Source organism: Mobula hypostoma, chromosome 12 (assembly GCF_963921235.1).
Source record: "Mobula hypostoma chromosome 12, sMobHyp1.1, whole genome shotgun sequence".
Taxonomy (NCBI): Eukaryota; Metazoa; Chordata; class Chondrichthyes; order Myliobatiformes; family Myliobatidae; genus Mobula; species Mobula hypostoma.
In genome coordinates, this window is record NC_086108.1 from 53962668 (window position 1) to 53981055 (window position 18388).

Sequence of the window (18388 nt, forward strand, 5' to 3'; positions counted from 1 at the left end):
TCTCATGAATTTTGGCACAAAGGGGTGAGCCACGACCCATCCTTGCTTGCAAAGACTGAGCCTTTGATGGACGCTACTTTTATACCCAGTCATGATACCTCACCTGCTACCAATTAGCCTGCTTAATGTGGAGTCTTCCAAACCAGTGTTACTTGAATATTCTGTGCATTTTTCAATCTTATTTTAACTCTGTCCCAACTTTTGTTGAGTGTGTTGCAGCCATCAAATTCTAAATATGCGTATATTTACAAAATACAATTAAGTTGGTCAGTAAAACTATTGAAAATCTTTACTTTGTACTTTTGTCAGTTAAATAAAGGTTCACGTGAATTAACATATCACAGATTTTTGTTTTTATTGCATTTTGGAAAATATCCCAACTTTTCTGGAAATGGGGTTTGTAAGTTCTTAGACAAAAGAGTTAAAAGCTTATGTAAAAAAGCCAAAAAAGAATGGTTAAACCAGGAATGTGAGCAAATAGAAAGAATCCCTATTACTGATCCAAAAAGGTTACATCAACAAATCAAGAATATCACTGGTTAAAAGCTCCTCTGTTCTTCAGGTGGATGTTTGAAAGCAAAGGGCGGTACCATTATCATGGAAAAAGATGAGATTGTGAACAGATGGACTGAGTATATTCAGGGATTGTTTGAAGATGATCGAGGCGAAAAACTAGAAATTAAGAAAAACATTGAAGGTCCAAGTATTTTAAAATTTGAAGTTCGTAATACAATAAATAAGATGAAGAAAGGAAAGGCAGCAGGTCCTGATGAATTAGTAACAGAACAAATTATCGCCCTTGAAGATTATGGAATTGAAAAACTTACTGATTTAATCAATGACATTTATGAGACTGAAATAATACCAGAAGAGATGAAAAAAATCAGTATTTATCACTCTTCCTAAGAAACCTGGAGCAATAGAATGTGAATTACATAGGACCATAAGTTTAATGAGTCATATCACCAAGATACTTATAAAAATTTTGATGACAAGAGCTAAAAGTAAGATACAAGCTGAAATAGGTAAAGAACAATGTGGTTTTGTGAAAGACAAAAGTACAAGAAACGCAATATTGATATTAAGGATACTATCAGAACGAGTTATTCAAGTGCAAAAAGATTTGTTTTATCGACTACACAAAAGCATTTGATAAAGTGAAGCACAATAAGTTGTTTGAAATATTACAGGAAACTCTAGATCTAGATTCGAAAGACCTCTGCCTGATCAGAAACCTGTACTGGGAACAAACTCCACTGTAAGAATAGGTGGAGAGGCGAGTCAGTTTAAGAAAATCAAGAGAGGCGTTAGACAAGGGTGTGTTTTCTCCCCTGATTTATTTAATGTGTACAGTGAAACAATATTACAAGAAATAAGAGACATCTTGGGAATCAAAGTTGGTGATAAAAACATCAATAATTTCAGATATGCAGATGACACTGTGTTAATTGCAAGTACGGAGAAAGAACTACAAAACTTAATTGATATAGTTGTTGAAGAAAGTGCAAAAATGGGTCTATCTATCAATTACAAAAAGACAATGTATGGTGATATGCAAAAAGAAGGAGAATCCTATCTGCAGGCTGAGAATAAATGGGGAAGACATAAAACAAGTACAGTACAGAACTTTTGCTACTTAAGAAGCTGGGTGACATCAGATGGCAGATGTGACATGGACATCAAAAGAAGAATAGGGATGGCAAAAGACACCTTTACGAGAATGAAGAGTGTACTGGCCAATACTAAACTAGGCATGACAACCCGCCTCAGAGTACTGAAATGTTACGTTTATCCAGTTGTGTTATATGGATCAGAATGTTGGACAATATCTAGTACCATGAGGAAACGAATTGAAGAATGTTTTTGAAATGTTTTTGAGAAGAATGCAATGAATATCATGGACAAAACGAATATCTAACGAGGATGTCATGAACAGAGCAAACACAAAAAGAGAAATAATGTATGAAATCATGAAAAGGCAATGTAACTTCATTGGACATGTGATTAGGAAAGAGGAGTTAGAATGCACGGTAATTATGGGAAAGATTGAAGGGAAGAAAGCAAGAGGAAGACAAAGATAAATGATGATGGAGACAGCAGCCAGAGAACTGGAAATTAATACCAATGAACTGATCCACTTGACCGGAAACAGGAGTGTGAGGGCCATGGCGGTCAAAGCTCAAACCGGGCACGGCATCTGATGATAATGACAGCACAGGAACATGCCCTTCAGCCCACAGTGTTGTGTCAAGCCAATTACATTGTTAATAAAATGACTAGCTAAACTAACCTCTTCTGCCAACACAATGAACATATCCCTCCATTTTCCTCACTCTCATGTACCTATCTAAATGTTCCTGGGTATCAACATCTCTGAAGATCTATCCTAGGCCCAACATATTAATGCAAAGAAGGCATGACAGCAGCTATATTTCATTAGGAGTTTGAGGTGAATTGGTATATCACCAAAGACACTTGCAAATTTTTACAGGTGTATTGTGGAGAACATTTTAACTCGTTGCACCTCTGTCTGATATGGAGGGGGCACTGAACAGGTTTGGAAAAAGCTGCAGAAAATTGTAAACTCAGCTGGTACCATCATGGATACTAGCCGCCTCAGGATCCAGAACATCGTCAAAAGGTGATACCTCAAAGAGGTGGAATCCATCATTAAAGACCCCCATCACCCAGGACATGTCCACTTCTCATTGCTACCATCAAGGAGGATGTACAGGAGCCTGAAGATACACATTCAGCGATTCAGAAACAGCATCTTCTCCTCCACCATCAGAGTTTTGAATAGTCGATAAACCCATGAACACTAACTCAGTCTCTTCTTACACTACTTATTTAATGAAAAAATATCTACTTACTGTTTCATAGAAACATAGAAAACCTACAGCACAATACAGGCCTTTTAGCCCACAATGCTGTGCCGAACATGTACTTACTTTAGAAATTACCTAAGGTTACCCATAGCCCTCTATTTTTCTAAGCTCCATGTACCTATCCAGGAGTCTCTTAAAAGACCCTTTTCTATCTGCCTCCACCTCCGTTGCCGGCAACCCATTCCACACACTCACCACTGTTTGTGTAAAAAAAACTTACCCCTGACATCTCCTCTGTACCTACTTCCAAGCACCTTAAAACTGTGCCCTCTCGTACTAGCATCTAAGCCCTGGGAAAAAGCCTCTGACAATCTGCTAATTAAATTTGCCAATGACACTACATTGATTGGCCTAATCTCAAACAATAACGAGAAAAGAAAAATTATGTATAAGATGATGAGAGGCATTGATAGTGTGGATAGTCAGAGGCTTTTTTCCCAGGGCTGAAATAGTTGCCACAAGAGGACACAGGTTTAAGGTGCTGGGGAGTAGGTACAGAGGAGATGTTAGGGGTAAGTTTTTTACTCAGAGAGTGGTGGGTGCGTGGAATGGGCTGCTGGCAACAGTGGTGGAGGCGGATACGGTAGGGTCTTTTAAGAGACTTTTGGATAGGTACATGGAGCTTAGGAAAATAGAGGGTTATGGGTAAGCCTGGTAATTTCTGAGGTAGGGACATGGTCGGCACAACTTTGTGGGCCGAAGGGCTTGTATTGTGCTGTAAGGTTTCTATGTTTCTATCCACACGATCAATGCCTCTCATCATCTTCTACACCTCCATCAGGTCACCTCTCATTCTCAGTCGCTCCAAGGAGAAAAGGCCAAGTTCACTCAATGGATTCTCATAAGGCATTGCTCCTCAATCCAGGCAACATCCTTGTAAACCTTCTCTGCACCCTTTCTACAGTTTCCACATCATTGCTGTAGTGAGGTGACCAGAACTGAGCACTATACTCCAAGTGGGGTCTGACCAGGGTCCTATATAGCTGCAACATTACCTCTCCGCACTTAAACTCAATCCCACGATTGATGAAGGCCAATGCACCGAATGCCTTCTTAACCACAGAGTCAACCTGCACAGCAGCTTTGAGTGCCCTATGGACCCAGACCCCTCTGATCCTCCACACTGCCAAGAGTCTTACCATTAATACTGTATTCTGCCATCATATTAAACCTACCAAAATGAACCACCTCACACTTATCTGGGTTGAACTCCATCTGCCACTTCTGATCCCAGTTTTGCATCCTATCAATGTCCCGCTGTAACCTCTGACAACCCTCCACATTATCCACAACACCCCCAACCTTTGTGTCATCAGCAAATTTACTAACCCATCCCTCCACTTCCTCATCCAGATCATTTATAAAAGTCACAAAGAGAAGGGGTCCCAGAATAGATCCCTGAGGCACACCACTGGTCACCGACCTGCAGCAGAATATGACCCATCTACAACCACTCTTTGCCTTCCGTGGGCAAGTCAGTTCTGGATCCACAAAGCAATGTACCCTTGGATCCCATGCCTCCTTACATTCTCAATAAGCCTTGCATGGGGTACCTTATCAAATGCCTTGCTGAAATCCATATACACTACATCTACTGCTCTACCTTCATCAATGTGTTTAGTCACATTCTCAGAAAATTCAATCAGTCTCATAAGGCATGACCTGCCTTTGACAAAGTCATGCTGACTATTCCTAATCATATTATGCCTCTCCAAATATTCATAAATGCTGCCTCTCAGGATCACCTCCATCAACTTACCAACCACTGAAGTAAGACTCACTAGTCTATAATTTCCTGGGCTATCTCTACTCCCTTTTTTAAATAAGGGAACAACATCCGTAACCCTCCAATCCTCTGGAACCTCTCCCATCTGCATTGATGATGCAAAGATCATCACCAGAGGCTCAGCAATGTCCTCCCTCGCCTCCTACAGTAGCCTGGGGTACATCTTGTCCAGTCCCGGCGACTTATCCAATTTGATGCTTTCCAAAACCTCCAGCACATCCTCTTCCTTAATATTTACGTGCTCAAGCTTTTCAGTCCGCTGTAAGTCATTCCTACAATCGCCAAGATCCTTTTCCATAGTGAATACTGAAGCAAAGTATTCATTAAGTACCTCTGCTATCTCCTCCAGTTCTATACACACTTTTCCACTGTCACACTTCATTGGTCCTATTCTCTTACATCTTATCCTCTTGCTTTTCACATACTTGCAAAATGTCGGGGTTTTTCTTAATCCTGTCCGCCAAGGCCTTTTCAGGGCCACTTCTGGCTCTCCTAATTTCATTCTTAAGCTCCTTGCTGCTAGCCTTATAATCTTCTAGATCTCTATCATTACCTAGTTTTTTGAACCTTTCGTAAGCTCTTCTTCTTGACTGGATTTACAACAGCCTTTGTACACCACGGTTCCTGTACCTTACCATCCTTTTCCTGTCTCATTGGAACATACCTATGCAGAACTCCACACAAATATCCCCTGATCATTTGCCACATTTCTTCTGTATGTTTCCCTGAGGATATTTGTTTCCAATTTATGCTTCCAAGTTCATGCCTGATAGCCTCATATTTCCCCTTACTCCAACTAAACGCTTTCCTAACTTGTCTGTTCCTATCCCTCTCCAATGCTATGGTAAAGGAGATAGAATTGTGATCAATATCTCCAAAATGCTCTCCCACTGAGAGATCTGACACCTGACCAGGTTCATTTCCCAGTACCAGATCAAGTACAGCCTCTCCTCTTGTAGGCTTCTCTACATATTGTGTCAAGGAACCTTCCTGAACATACCTAACACACCCCAACTAAACCCCTCATTCTAGGGAGATGACATTCAATATTTGCAAAATTAAATCTCCCACCACAACGACCCTGTTATTATTACACCTTTCCAGAATCTGTCTCCCTATCTGCTCCTCGATATCCCTGTTACTATTGGGTGGTCTATAAAAAACACCCAGTAGAGTTATTGACCCTTTCCTGTTCCTAACTTCCACCCACAGAGACTCAGCAAACAATCCCTCCATGACTTCCTCCTTTTCTGCAGTGTTTATCTCTGATCAACAGTGCCATGCCCCCACCTCCTTTGCCTCCTTCCCTGTCCTTTCTGAAACATCTAAAGCTTGGCAGTCGAAGTAACCATTCCTGCCCCTGAGCCATCCAAGTCTCTGTAATGGCCACACTATCATAGCTCCAAGTACTGATCCACGCTCTAAGCTCATCCGCTTTGTTCATAATACTCCTTGCATTGAAATAAACACATCTCAAACCATCGGTCTGAGCACGTCCCTTCTCTATCACCTGCCTATCCTCCCTTTCGCAATGTCTCCAAGCTTTCTCTATTTGTGAGCCATCTGCCTCCTCCTCTGTCTCTTCAGTTTGATTCCCAGCAGTTCTAGTTTAAACTCTCCCTAATAGCCTTTGCAAACCTACCCGCCAGGATATCGTTACCCTGGGATTCAAGTGCAACCTGTCCTTTTCGTACAGATCAGGCCTGCCCCAAAAGAGGTCCCAATGATCCAGAAACCTTAATCACTGCCCTCTGCTCCAATCTCTCAGCAACGTATTTATCCTCCACTTCATTCTATTCCTATTCTCACTGTCACATGGCAGAGGCAGTGGTCCTGAGATTACTACCTTTGAGGTCCTGCTTCTCAGCTTAATTCCTAACACCCTGTAGTCTGCTCTCAGGGCCTCCATCCTTTTCCTACCTATGTCGTTGGTACCAATATGTACCACGACCTCTGGCTGTAATTCTTCCCACTTCAGGATATCGTGGACGCGATCAGAAACATCACAGACCCTGGCACCTGGGAGGCAAACTACCTCTGTGTTTCCTTACTGCATCTGCAGAATCACCTATCTGACCCCCTAACTATAGAGTCCCCTATCGCTGCTGCCATCCTCTTCCTTTCCCTACCCTTCTGAGCCACAGGGTCAGACTCTGTGCCCCAGGTGCAGCCACTGTTGCTTCCCCCAGATAGGCTGTCTCCCCCCGCTCCCTAACATTACTTAAACAGGTGTCAAAGGGTACAGCCACAGGGGTACTCTCTAGCATCTGACTCTTTCCCTTCCCTCTCCTGACTGTTACCCACTTATCTGTCTCACGAATCCCTGGTGTAACTACCTGCCTATAGCTCCTCTCTATCACCTCCTCACTCTCCCTAACCAGACATGGGTCATTGAGCTGCGCCTCCAGTTCCCTAATGCGTCCCTAAGGAGCTGCAGCTTGACTCGCCTGGCACAGATGTGGTCGTCCAGGAGGCTTTGAGTCTCCAGGATTTCCCTCATCTGACATCAAGCACAGAATACTGGCCTCACACACATTCTTTCTGTCTGTATTCTCCGCAGGCAACCTACCTCGCCTCGACCCGTAAATGCCTAAACCCCGTTAAGCCAAAGCCTTTCTACTGTCTCCCTCTACTCCTTCACCCATTCCTCTGACACCCGCTCTATAAAGCTGTCTCCTTTTAAACTCTTCTCACTGTTCTACCTGGCTGACGTCCACACGCTTAGGCTCTGGCTCTTCCCCCTTCCTCTTGAGAATATTCTGCAGGCGCTCCGAGACTTCCTGGTCTCTAGCACGTGGGAAGCAACACAACATTCTGGCATCTCTTTTTTGGCCACAGAATCTTCTATTCCCCTAACTATCAAGACTCCTATCACTATCACTCTGCCTGACTTTACCTTTCCCTGCTGAGCTTCAGAGCTGGCTACAGTGCAATTGGCCTGGCTTCTGCTGCTGCTGTGACCTGATAGGCCATACTCCAGCAGTATCCAAAGGTGTATACATGGTGTTAAGGGGAATGGTCACAGGGGAACCCTGAAGTGACTGCTCTCTCCCTTCACTTCAGGTGGCTACCCATCTACCATATGAAATCTGCACTCTGGGTATTACCACCCAGTGAAAGTTTCATCTGTGAGGTTTTCAAGTTCTGGATGATCCTGAGTACATCCAGCTCTCACTCCCCTTCCATGACTTTGACAGTCAGGAACATTTCCTGCTGATGTAGTCATCAGGGAGACTGTTAGGTACCCCGTAATTCCACATCTCACAGGAGGAGCATCACCACCTGAACCATCCTGCCTACACTAAACTAAGGACTAAGGGAAAAAAGCTTAAATGTTCTTACCTGTGTCTTCTCTATGAAATCTCTGCATTTAGCACTCACTTAGGTCACTTACTCAGCCTCTTCTCATCAAATTTGTTATACTTTTGACTCCAACTTCTCAAGCCCATGTTCCACAATGAAATCAAATGGTAACAAATGAATCAGCACCCTTAGCCCCTGCCTGTTCTCAACAAATCCTGTTAAGCTGAAGCTTGATCACTCTAATAGTGGCCCACTCCAACAATGGCTGCTCTGCTTACTCCTCCCTCCATTTTATTGGTTCAAGTAAAACTCACTCCCAACGAGACTTGTTCTTTTCAAATACTAGAGAGGTACTAGAGAGTACCCTAGTGGCTGTCCCCCTTAACAATAAGTATTCCTACTTGAGTACTGTTGGGGGGGGACAGCCAACCTGGGGGAAGCAACAGTGGTCATGCCTCTGGCAAAGAGTCTGGCCCTGTGGCTCAGAAGGGTAGGGAAAGGAAGAGGATGGCAGCAGTGATGGGGGACTCTATAGTTAGGGTGTCAGATAGGCGATTCTGTGAACGCAGGAAAGAAACACGGATGGTAGTTTGCCTCCCAGGTGCCGGGGTCCAGGATGTTTCTGATTGCGTCCACGATATCTTGAAGTGGGAAGGAGAACAGCCAGAGGTCATGGTACATATGGGTACCAATGACATAAGAAGGAAAAGGGAGGAGGTCCTGAAAACAGACTACAAGGAGTTAGGAAAGAAGTTAAGAAGCAGGACCTCAAAGGTAGTAATCTTGGGATTACTGCCTGTGCCACGTGACAGTGAGTATAGGAATAGAGTGTGGTGGAGGATAAATGCATGGCTGAGGGATTGGAGCAGAGGGCAAGGATTCAGATTTCTGGATCATTGGGACCTCTTTTGGGGCAGGTGTGATCTGTACGAAAAGGACAAGTTGCACTTGAATCCCAGGGGGACTGATATCCTGGCAGGGAGGTTTGCAAAGGCTGTTGGGGAGAGTTTAAACTAGAATTGCTGGGGGGTGGGAACCAAACTGAAGAGGCGGTTGGCTCACAAATAGAGAAAGCTTGGAGACATTGTGAGAGGGAGGATAGGCAGGTGATAGAGAAGGGACGTGCTCAGACCGGTGGTTTGAGATGTGTCTATTTCAATCCAAGGAGTATTATGAAAAAAGCGGATGAGCTTAGAAGGTGGATCAGTACTTGGATCTATGATGGTGTGGCCATTACAGAGACTTAGATGGCTCATGGGCAGGAATGGTTATTTCAAGTGCTGGGCTTTAGATGTTTCAGAACATCGGGACAAAGGGACATTGATAGGATGCAAAACTGGGCTGAGAAGTGGCAGATGGAGTTCAACCCAGATAAGTGTGAGGTGGTTCATTTTAGTAGGTCAGATATGATGGCAGAATATAGCATTAATGGTAAGACACTTGGCAGTGTGGAGGATCAGAGGGATCTTGGGGTCCAAGTCCATAGGACACTCAAAGCTGCCATGCAGATTGACTCTGGTTAAGAAGGCATACGGTGCATTGGCCTTCATCAACCGTGGGATTGAGTTTAAGAGCTGAGAGGTAATGTTGCAGCTATATTGGACCCTAGTCAGACCCCACTTGGAGTACTGTGGTCAATTCTGGTCGCCTCACTACAGGAAGGATGTGAAAACCATAGAAAGGATGCAGAGGAGATTTACAAGGATGTTGCCTGGATTGGGGAGCATGCCTTATGAGAATAGTTGAGTGAACTCGGCCTTTTCTCCTAGGAGCGACGGAGATGAGAGGTGACCTAATAGAGGTGTACAAGATAATGAGAGGCTTTGATCATGTGGGTAGTCAGAGGTTTTTCTCCAGGGGTGAAATGGCTAGCATGAGAGGGCATAGTTTTAAGGAGCTTGGAAGTAGGCACAGAGGAGATGTCAGGGGTAAGTTTTTTTACACAGAGAGTGGTGAGTGCATGGAATGGGCTGCTGATGACGGTGGTGGAGGCAGAAACGATAGGGTCTTTTAAGAGACTCCTGGATGGCTACATGGAGTTTAGAAAAATAGAGGGCTATGGGTAAAGCCTAGGTAGTTCTAACTAGCTTTGTGGGCTGAAGGGCCTATATTGTGCTGTATGTTTTCTATGTTTCTAAATGGTTCCCACCCTGCAATGATCTCACTCTCTCACTTGCTAATTCAAAAACCATATAACCATATAACAATTACAGCCCAGAAACAGGCCCTTCTAGTCTGTGCCGAACTCTTACTCTCACCTAGTCCCACCGACCTGCACTCAGCCCATAACCCTCCATTCCTTTCCTGTCCATATAGCTGTCCAATTTAACTTTAAATGACAACATCGAACCTGCCTCAGCCACTTCTGCTGGAAGCTCGATCCACACAACTACCACTCTCTGAGTAAAGAAGTTCTCCCTCATGTTACCCCTAAACTTTTGCCCTTTAACTCTTAACTCATGTTCTTTTGTTTGAATTTCCCCCACTCTCAATGGAAAAAGTCCATCCACGTCAACTCTATCTATCCCCCTCATAATTTTAAGTACCTCTATCAAGTCCCCCCTCAACCTTCTACGCTCCAAAGAATAAACACCCAACTTGTTCAACCTTTCTCTGTAGCTTAGGAGATGAAACCCAGGCAACATTCTAGTAAATCTCCTCTTTACTCTCTCAATTTTATTGACATCTTTCCTATAATTCGGTGACCAGAACTGTACACAATAATGACTCACACCCGATAAGACTTATTCTTATTAAATGACTCCTGTCATGTAACAATGTCACACTCTCACTCTTGGTAGTCACCCATCTACTGTCTGAAACCTGCACTCAGGGTGTGACCACTTCAGTAAAAGTTCCATCTGTGAGGTTTTATTTATGAGATTCTTGCCTGTAAATGATACTTTTCACTTTGCTTGCTGCCATGTGTGAGCAGGTGGGGCAGTTGCTGAAATATAGTGGTTTTCAAACTTCTAACAGTACCTCGGGAAAAGGTTGAGTGCTTCACTCCTGATGTTAGACCTTAAGATTAACCTCATTCAACTGCTGCTTTATTATAGACCTAAGGTTGTCATTGGGTTCCTAAGCATAAATGCTCCATCTTCCCCTCCACCTAGGTACAAGGACAATTATTTTTTAACCTTTATGTTGCTGAGGGAAGTGATCTCAGCTGAGATACAGTGTATGGTCGACAGCTGTCCACCAATACCATATCTTATTGATCGTTCTTCTGAAACAAGGCAGATTAATAAATGCTGGTGGGTGATTTTATCTTTGAAGGCCTCATAACTGAACCAAAATATCCGCAGTTACCAACCACTTGAGTTTATCAGATGTTAAGTGCATAGCGGAAATGGGCAATGGAAAGAAATTTGAGGGTGGTTGTACATTGAGGAATCCAAATATCTGAATATGTCTTTGTAAGCACACAAGCACTTTATTAATAAAATATCATTTTATACAACTTTAGGGCATTTCTGCATACCCAGTTAAAGAAGATCTACTGGAATGGGTGGCCACAGTGCAAGGATTGAAAGATTCTCTTTGGGAAGGTAAGCATAGAACTAAACTTCTTTCATTTATCATTTCTGAAAATGATTGTGTGGTACAGAGCAAACAAAAATTATGCTTCCTGCATCAGCAGAAGTTGTCAATTAATAATTTAAATGAAAAGACTAAACAAAGATCCTGGAAGTCTGTTTCAGATTTTCAGCTATTCTAGAATTACACTGCCTTTTTTTCTGTCTGCAGTTTTCTGCTCTAATGAATTTGAGCAGATTAACATTTTCTCTTTCTTCTATTGTTCAAGATTTCATTTTGAGGCTAATTGGGTAGCAGTTGGGGTTGAAATTGTAAAGGAAGTTCCATTCTGTAGTAAACAATTTTAACTATTAATTTCAGATTTTGAGGCTTTAAGCTCAAAAATCATTATTTTTACCCCCATGTTTTTCTATTATTTTTCTCCCAAGCCTTCAGTTCTGAGGTTCTTACTGCAGGGTAATTGCTTTAGGAATTTATGTGTATTTTCATCTACAACAGTGTTAACATAATTCTCCCAATCTTGATCATTCATCTCTCTTTCTCCTTCCCCTTTATACTTGTTTTTATTTTCCCTACACATGCACAATCTGTCTCTTTGTCTATCTGTCTGTCTGTCTGTCTGTCTGTGTGTCTCTCTCTCTCTCTCTCACACTCACACACACACACACACACACACCCACCCACCCACCCACCCACCCACACCTACCTACCTGCCTACCTACCTACCTGCCTGGTATATGGAATTTTGTCCATGTTCTCCTGGACCACTAAATTCTTGATGTCTGTTTGCTGGGTTTGCATGGGCTGTTATTTCAAGTTCAAGTTTATTGCTATCTGATTGCACCTATATACAACCAAACGAAACAACATTCCTGCAGACCACAGTATACCCACAATACATATATCGCATGCGGGACATTAAACATAATATTATAACAAATTACTTGATAAAATATATCTCAAAGTGCAGGTGAAGTGCACAGCAGAGGTAACAGTAAACAGCTCACTGTCCTGGTGATGAGACCTCAGTGGTGGTAGGATATTCATTGGTCTCACAGCCTGCCAAAGAAGCTGTTACCCAGCCTGGCAGTTCTAGTCCTGATGCTCCTGTACACCACTCCTGATAGTAGTGGGCCAAAGAGATTGTGGGATGGATGGTAGGGATACTCAACAATGCTTTAGGTCCTTCAAAAACACACTCCCAGTAAATAAGGGGGAGGGAGACCCCGGCGATTATCTTGGCAGTTTTTGCTATCCTCGGTATAATCTTGCAACTTCAGTATCACTCAATGATACAGCCGGACGAGACACTCGTTGTTGTTGATGAGGCCAGCTGCTGTTGTATCATCAGCGAACTTGATGATGCGGTATGAGCTGGTTTTGACAGTGCAGTCATGAATCAGCAGTCTGAACAACAGTGGGCTGAGCACACAGCCCTGGGGTCAGCAGTGCTCATTGTGATGGAGCTTGAAATATTGCTGCCAACTTGGGCTGATTGGGTCTTGTCTGTAAAAAAATACAAGATCCAGTTATATAGAGGTGTGTTGAGTCCTAATGATGACACACTAGCCTCTGAGGCGTGATCATGTTAAATTCCTGGCATATGAGGCATCATTTTCTAGATGGGACAGGACGGTGGGGAGGGACGAGGCTATGGCATCATCAATGGACTGGTTTGAGTAGTAGGTGAACTGGAAAGGGTCCAATGTAGCTGAAAGGTGGGATTTTATATGAACCATTACCAGCCACTCAAAGCACTTCCTGATTATTAAGGTCAGTGCCACTGGGTGGTAATCATTTAGCCAGTTACCATCATACTCTTGAGCACTGGAATGAAGACAGTTGCCTTGAAGCCTACAGGGACAGTCAGCTATTGCTAGAGATCTTAAAGATGTCCACTAAGACTTCTGTTAGCGAGGCAGCATCTATTAAAACCTCCATCAAAGTTGCTGGTGAACGCAGCATCTCTAGGAAGAGGTGCAGTCGACGTTTCAGGCTGAGACCCTTCGTCAGGACCTCTGTTAAAACCTCCATTAGTTGGGCTGCACAATCCCTTAGCACCTGACCAGGTCCTGATTTCTGATCTTAGTAGGATGATAAACTTCAAGTCATCTTAGTGTACTTCTGATACATCACTGAAATTGTCTTGTGGAACTCCATTGCTGAAGGGTGGAGAGCAAGTCTACCCCAAGTGACATCTGAAAATTGGATTAAAGAAAATACAATGTTAAAAATTGAGTCAAAGCTTATAGCAGAAAAATAATACTGTAAGATTTCTGAAGTGTTTCATGTTGCATAGAATAAATAATCACTGTTAGGAATAATAATATAATTAAAACCATGCTGTTTTTCTCTTTTCTGGTGTTCTGAATTAACATTGACAGGAATAAGTTAGATAAAAATTAAGATCTTCAATTACTTAGTATACTGAAGTCACGAATGCAGTTCTAATTTAACATTGATTCCCATTTGATAATCCCTGCACAAAAAAAAGTTAAATATTTACATTGTCCTGGTATAATAAAAAATAGATTCTTCTTTTATAAAAGAATATTGAATTATTTCATAAAATATCAAAAGGAATACAGTCCAAGATGCTACTTTATTTTCTCATGAAGTTTAAATGAGTTCAAACCTTTCCCATTAATTCTGTCAATAAAGGGGCCAACCAGTTGGAAAATCCTAAAGTGTGCTATTGGCTGATCTCAGTGAGACAGCATCACATGTTTCAGCTCCTGATCATTGCTTATTAATCCCTGCTGGGATGTGTACAAGCTGGGCAAGGACAAGAATGGATTCAGTTGTGCTGATTTCCTCAGCTAAATAGTTAGAGAAATTCTTCTGTTGAACGGTAACATCACTTTGCATGTCAGAAGAAAACATATTAGTTGGAAAGAAATTGCACTTACAGAGTGACCAAAGTTCTTGTAGTAATATGACTCATCTGGAAGTCATCTGGAAATTACCAGAACAGTAAATAAAGTCATGATCTATTAGTCATTTCTTCTTTGTCACCCCTTGAAGCTAAAAATATCTTGCTTCCACTGCAGCTCTGGAGGTTCTGAAGTATCCAGAATCCACATGTGTAGCATTTGGTGCTTGTGAGAAATTGATTGTGTTCGGTGAGATGTGCAGTCCTTCCACTGTTTGCACATATCCTCAGTAGTGCCATTCTGAGATTGCCTCCATTTTGTATTGTCACTCTTAAGATACTATCACTAATCCATGAGAATGTTAGTTTTTTTTAGGTGACTTTGAGAATGTCCCTCGTGGAAGTCTCTTATCTTAATGGAGCTTGGAGTATAATGCTTATTTAAACAACCTAGTGTCATACATGATGATGATGATGATAATGATGATGATGTTGATGTTGCTTACCTATTGACACTTGGCTTGCATGACTAAAGCCTTGAAGTAGGAGGTGCTGGCCTGGAAGAGAATGCTGGCATTGACTTGATATTGCTGCTATTGTATTACAAGTACTTTGTGGAGACATCAAAGAATTCTCCAATGCTTTGGGGGATCATTTCTTCCATCCTCAACTTTCCATTACATGTTCTCAAGGGATCCAATGACATGTACCAATTGTTGTTGCTTGAATGAAATCACTGGAGAGAGAGTTACTGGTAGATACAAAGCAGCTTCTTTATTGGACAAAACAAGGTACAGCAGGCATACGGAGACCCTTCCGATGGAAAGATCTGCTGCCCAACGTGGGGCTTGATATTTATTTGCTACACACACAAAGGACAATTCCATATTTACGAAGTATAGACAATGCTTTCTTTTGAAGCTACATACAAACTTCACACTCCCCGGTTACATCCATCCCGCTGGCGCCAGCAGCATCTGGACTGGGCTTTTAGGAATCCATTGTTCCAAACTGAATCCACAATACATTGGCATGAACACCGACTTCTCTAACTTCCGCTAATGCCCCACCTCCCCCTCATACCCCATCTGTTACTTATTTTTATACACACATTCTTTCTCTTACTCTCCTTTTACTCCCTCTGTCCCTCTGAATATACCCCTTGCCCATCCTCTGGGTTCCCCCCCCCGTCTTTCTTCCTGGACCTCCTGTCCCATGATCCCCTCGTATCCTTTTTGCCTATCACCTGTCCAGCTCTTGGCTCCATCCCTCCCCCTCCTGTCTTCTCCTATCATTTTGGATCTCCCCCTCCCCCTCCAACTTTCAAATCCCTTACTCACTCTTCCTTCAGTTAGTCCTGACGAAGGGTCTCGGCCTGAAACGTCGACTGCACCTCTTCCTAGAGATGCTGCTTGGCCTGCTGCGTTCACCAGCAACTTTTGGGTGTGTTGCTTGAATTTCCAGCATCTGCAGAATTCCTGTTGTTTTCACAATACATTTATTTGTTATTTTACATGCTTAACATGAAGGACAATCCATATTTACAAAGTATAGATAATGCTGTCTTTGAAACTGCATGCAAACTTCACACCTTCACACCAGCAACATCTGGACTGGTATTCCGGTATTCACAGCTTTTAGGAAATGCATTGTTACAACTTAAAAATTGTCAATAAACAGAAGACTGGTGGCCAAAGCCATTTGCTACGTGTGAATGACCTAAACCCAAAAATTACTCTAACACCAATATTGGTCTACTTGAAATCCTCTGAGTTAACAGTACGCCTATACTGCATTGAGCAACAGACTATCACATAACATTTATTGCTAAGGTACAGAGTCCATAGCTGTTATTTATGCTAAGAGGCCTTCAGAACTAGTTCTAGAATGTGAGATCAGTGGTTCTGGGCCCTATGTTGAAATGGGCCCTTCCAGTAAATAATACATCAAAACTCATGGTCTATCAAGGGTGGTGATCCCTTATACAAGCTTTGGAGAAATGGACAACCTATAGTTTAGTGTCTAATCTTAACTTTCAAACATCTGTGCTAATTCTTTCTTTGTACCAGAATTCCTTATTGACCAGAATATTTTTTGCTTCATTAAGGTGCTTCCCTTCAACTCTCCTTGAAGTATACAGAAGAGTACAAGTCAGTCCCTCCTACTATCACTTTCAATACAATTCCATTTCACCCCAATGGTAAGTATCTGAAAATATTCCTGTAAGAACAAGGTATTGTCAGCAGTTTTCTCCAAATAACTCCATAAAGTTACTGAACAAATATAAGTTTTGAGAATAGCATTGGAAATTGCAGAGATAGTTGAAGACTGAGGTAATTAAATACTTCATTGTGCAGAAGAAATGGAAGCTGGGAGGAGAAGGAAACATTGCTAGTGGAGACTAGAAGGATTTTGTGGAGTGCAGTTGTTCTGCAATGTGTGATTTCATCAATAACAGTGAAGCACATAATTGAGTTTAAGTACTTTTAGTGAAGCAGATAAGTATGTAAGTAAGCCAATGGGAGAACTTGGTAAGATTGTCATATAATCTGTTCATGCATTGTGATTTCTTAATTTTTTAATGATTTATGTAAAATTCAGTGATTGTACTCATTTCTTTGTCTCCTAGTTGATGCAATCACAGGCAAGCCATGTGTCTACTTTCTAGATAATCCCAGGAAAGGGGATGAACATTACTCCTTGACAACCATCCTTCTTAGCATTCAGGTAGGAGTGTAGTTAGATGAGATCTCACCACTAACTCAGTTATTAAACTATAAGCATGAAACTGAGTCATACTAACCAGATAGGATTCAGCGTCTGTTACTTTTCTATATAGATACCAGCCAGGAACACAACTAGCCTCAGTATTAGAAACCCTATATTCTGCTCAATAACACATACAAAATGCTGGAGGAATTCAGCAGGTCAGGCAGCATCTATGAAAAGGAATAAACAGCTGATGTATTGAGCCAAGACTGTTCATCGGGTGGGATGAAATTTATTGTTAGGATACAGTCACAAAATATTATTAGCATAAGTCCCTGAGTGGCATGGCCTGAAGATTGATGGTGTATAGGATGTTGTGCTGGAATTATGCTGCTGCAAGAACAAGCATGCAGTTCCTCTTCTCCCACAACCTCAGACAAAGGTTTTCCAGGGAGCAACACTGACAGGAGGGCCAGCCCCTAACCCACCACGGATTCAAGTGTACCTGGTGTGCCTCTGTTCTCTCTGGCACCTCCTCCCCTGGGGTGGCTGTAACATGTGACATCAGGACATGAGGGCCTGGTCTACACAACAACCTGGTCCATACAACTCCCCCACCATCGGTCTCTCCAATGAACCAATGAACAGCACTTGCAGTACTTTGTTTTACCTATGTCTATCAGGGTCTTACATTGACAAGAAAAGCATTTAAGACCAGCATTTACACCTTTTATTGGACCCAGAGAGTTACTTGCAAAGCAGTGGTCCTAGTACTGACCCTTGGGGAATAGCATACTCCAGTCTGACAAGTAGTCATATTCTATGACATACTGTCTTAAGCTATTTTTTCCTCAATTCTTACATTAACCCTTCTTTCATGAGCCTCAGTTTTATTAAGCAGTCATTTATATACTTCCCCAAAGACCATAAAAGCAGCATAAAATCTAAAAAGACAACATCTACCGTATTCCCTTTGTCAATCTTCTCTGCTGCCTCATCTAAAAATTCTAGTAATTATTCAAATATGATCTACTTTAGATAAATTTGTACCAACTTTCCTTCAGTAACCCAAATCTCTGCAGGTACCTGATAACTTTTATTCCCTGATTATTGTTTCTGAAAACATTCCCATTGCCAGTGTTAAGCTAATTGGCCTATAGTTACAACATGTGCTCTCAAACAAAGGTGTCACATTTCCCACTTTCCAATCCTCTGGCACTTTGCCTGTATCTGTGGAGATTTTTATGATTATGCTAAGACCTTCAAATATTCTGATCTCTTCCTAAACTG

The 18388-nt window shown here is 42.2% G+C and overlaps 1 protein-coding gene across 2 annotated transcripts in view; it reads left to right on the forward strand.

The window, feature by feature from the left end:
* LOC134355168 (ubiquitin-conjugating enzyme E2 U-like) overlaps positions 1-18388 on the forward strand; it is a 59380-nt gene that overhangs the window by 13632 nt on the left and 27360 nt on the right. For both annotated transcript variants that reach the window (XM_063064945.1, XM_063064946.1), the window contains exons 4-6: positions 11447-11528; positions 16497-16589; positions 17019-17116. In XM_063064945.1, coding sequence (XP_062921015.1) covers positions 11447-11528; positions 16497-16589; positions 17019-17116 — 273 coding nt within the window. The remainder of the gene's footprint in view (positions 1-11446; positions 11529-16496; positions 16590-17018; positions 17117-18388) is intronic.